This window comes from Phytophthora infestans, genomic scaffold (genome assembly GCF_000142945.1).
Source record: "Phytophthora infestans T30-4 supercont1.2139 genomic scaffold, whole genome shotgun sequence".
Lineage (NCBI taxonomy): Eukaryota > Oomycota > Peronosporomycetes > Peronosporales > Peronosporaceae > Phytophthora > Phytophthora infestans.
The window spans coordinates 1-3047 of NW_003306525.1; the positions used below are offsets into that span (position 1 = coordinate 1).

Here is a 3047-nt window from a genome sequence, read left to right on the forward strand (position 1 = left end):
GAAATACGGGACGATGCATTTACGCGGAACGCTCCAGACGACATTGTTGGAAGGATTTGGCGGATGCATCAGTCGAGTCCCTGGAAGGTTGGCGATTCGTGGGCCCTACCCCAGTACCAGCAGAGGGATCCAAGCTGACGCACTTTTTGGTAGGAGGGGCAAGAGGATGAACTCCCTGGTGGGCGAAAATTTGGATGGTGCAGCACCAGATTAAAGATGGACTTCAGCAAGCGGGAGCTGAAATACGTGAGTGTCACCGGAGAGTAGGTGATTTGGCTGTTCACTTGTCATGGAGTATCGGCCCTGCAACCAAGGAAGGCAATGGTACGTCTTGCTAAGCCCGGAAGTTGGCGAACAGCACCAGTAACATGGTTCACATGCGCGTCGACGCTGAAGACGGCACGGAAGGGATCTTCATGCAGAAGACAATTCACCGAAGGCATTTACTGCTAGCACCTACGGTCGACACTGTGAAGAGCGGGATGGTACGGATCTCCGTGATGAACGTAGAATGCCGCCGAGAGAAGCTACCGGCAAGAGAGGTTCTTGGAACATGGATACTAGTGATGGAAGGTATGCAGTTGCTAAGGTTTAATGGTGAACTGGAGCGTGAGCGTGTAGCTGAGTGGGTGGAGACACTCCGGAAGGCCGATGCTAAGCCCCTCGAAGATGAAGACAATCTGGACATTGTCGAGATGGAGCCGAAGGGTAGAGGCTTAGTGGCTGCATTGTTGCGACAGTACTCAGGGATCGTGGAGAAGAAACAGGGATGCCCATCATTAGCGAGGATAGGAGTGGAACACAACATCAATACGGTTATGCTGCTTAGAGCTGTCGACGTCTGGTGTATTCGAAGATTTACACCTCGACATCCAGAAATGCAAACGACGTAAAAAATACACCCCTTCGACACCCACCAATGGGTCACTCTTTCGAATTAAGGTGATGCTGTTTGTGGATAGCAACCTCACCAAATCTGGCGTTTGTGTTGAACAACTGTTCATCTTTCAATGGAGGATGACAATGGAGGACCTCCATGGCCGTTCGAAGCTCTCAATGTATCTACTGGTACAGACCCTCAGAGGAACGTCCGATGCGCACGTCGCACAGCGGCAAGCAGGGACTGACAGAAGCTGCAGTACTCGGACATCAATTTGGGCTTCGCGCTGGTTTCGTGCATTCGAGTGCTTCCTGTCATCTGGTCGACATTCCGATGACCGCGTGATAGAAGCTGACCGACAAAGGGTGCACGAGTTTGACGCCAAATCAATTTAGCGGAACTGAATTGGCGCTGGAGATGCCCAAGGAGCTGTGAAAGAAGTTTGGGCGCTTGTATGATCACGGAGCCTGCAAAAAGTAGACACCTCGGCGCTGTAGGAAATACCAAGCCCGTCTCTGATACTGGTTAAAAGCATGTGAAGACGGTTATATCCTGCTTGGCGTCGGAGTGCAATTACATGGCTAATGTGGAGAGGACAAGGAACACTAAGTAAGGTATAAGTTATGAAGCATCTGGCAAAGCTCTGATTTGCAAGCCATGGCTTGAACAAACCCAGGATCTCAAACAATGCTGGCTGGTCGCATATCGCGACTGATCCAACCAGCTATAAATGCCTTCAAAGCGGCTCCGCTCAAATTCTCCTGTCGACTCGAGCAAATGTTTCAATTGTTTTGAGTTTTAAGCTCTTCTGCAAGCCGAGCGCTTTCCTCAAACATTTGCAAAGTATCGGCGTGATATTTCTGCATATGGGGACCAATCTTGCTTTTGCCCTTTACCATCTCCACTACTTCGTCGCAACTTAGGCAATAGAAGCATCTGGCCTGCTCTCGAGTTAGCCCTTCTCTTTTCTCTGTGGCGTGCTTATCGTCCGCGACGCCCTCGACGAACTGATAATACGCCTTCTCTATTTGGTTAGGCACCGGGAAAGTCCGTCCCGCTGGACACTGCGTCACCTTGGTTAGTGCTAGATACTTTCGACTTGCTCAGGCAACGGACGACTCTAGTGCTCGTGATGGCGACCGCCGCGACATCAATACTGTAGGTACGTTCGATCTCGTACATGACTGTGTTGTTCTCAAAGAAATACTTGTAGGAGTAGTTCCTGAGCGTGCTGATCGAGGTGTCCTTGGCGAGCCCCGCCGTGATCGTGACGATTTGGATGGCGCTGTACGTGTCCGTCTTTACCAAGTACATGCTTCGTTTTCTTACGTGGTGCCTGGGTTTGCGGGTCGGGTCTAGTTCTTGTTGGAGGGGTAGCCAGACTGTTCACGTCTGTATCTATCGCTCGCCATGGCATCCGTGATGTTCCTGTCGGCGTCTCCAGCAGAATTATAGAATGGGCCTATGTCCCGATGAGTTAAGCACATGTTGCTGACGCAGTGTCAATGGGTGCAAAATGAGCGGTACGGTGAGGATCTCTTTAGAAGTGGGGGCCATACGCATGGTATATATGGCAGTCAGCAGGCTGAAAAATGGCAGGTTAATGATGGGCTCTTTCGCATAGTTTTGACCAATAACACTACGAGAAACACATGGGTGTCGGCGTGGTGCAACGCGACATCGAGTGCAAAAGATCGGACGTCCGGCGTCGTCGACGTCGAATCGGTGCCAAGGGTCGCGACGTCGACAGCTCTAATGCTGCTTTGATCATGATGCAAAGGCGCCGGAACGCGGTGGCAGAAAACGGGCTGATCGGCAAAGAGGCTAACGAAATGTTGGAACAAGGAGTGATCGAGTACGCTGAAGGTGCATGGGGATTTCCAGTGGTTATCGTCCAGAAGAAGGACGGGAGCGTCAGGTTTTGCATCGATTACAGGGCCTTGAGCGCAGTGACCATCAAGGACGTCTACCCGCTCCTGCTGCAGCACCCAAGTACCGATTCAATAGGCCCAAATCTGAGTCGACTGTTTGTGTGACATAATCTAGGTAAACTGTTAGTAAAACTGAAAGGTGAGTATATCCAAAAATAAATATAAATTATAAAAATGGAAATTTATTTAGGTCATGGATGAATTCACGAGGAAGCATTTACGTCGCCGTGATCGTG

At 50.4% G+C, this 3047-nt stretch overlaps 1 protein-coding gene across 1 annotated transcript; it reads right to left on the reverse strand.

The window, feature by feature from the left end:
- Nucleotides 1-1912: 1912 nt before the first annotated feature.
- On the reverse strand, nucleotides 1913-2194 carry PITG_22282 (uncharacterized protein; the record flags this gene model as incomplete). Its single annotated transcript, XM_002909851.1, has 1 exon — nucleotides 1913-2194. One exon carries the CDS (start codon nucleotides 2192-2194, stop codon nucleotides 1913-1915), a length of 282 nt encoding a protein of 93 aa, XP_002909897.1.
- Nucleotides 2195-3047: the final 853 nt, after the last annotated feature.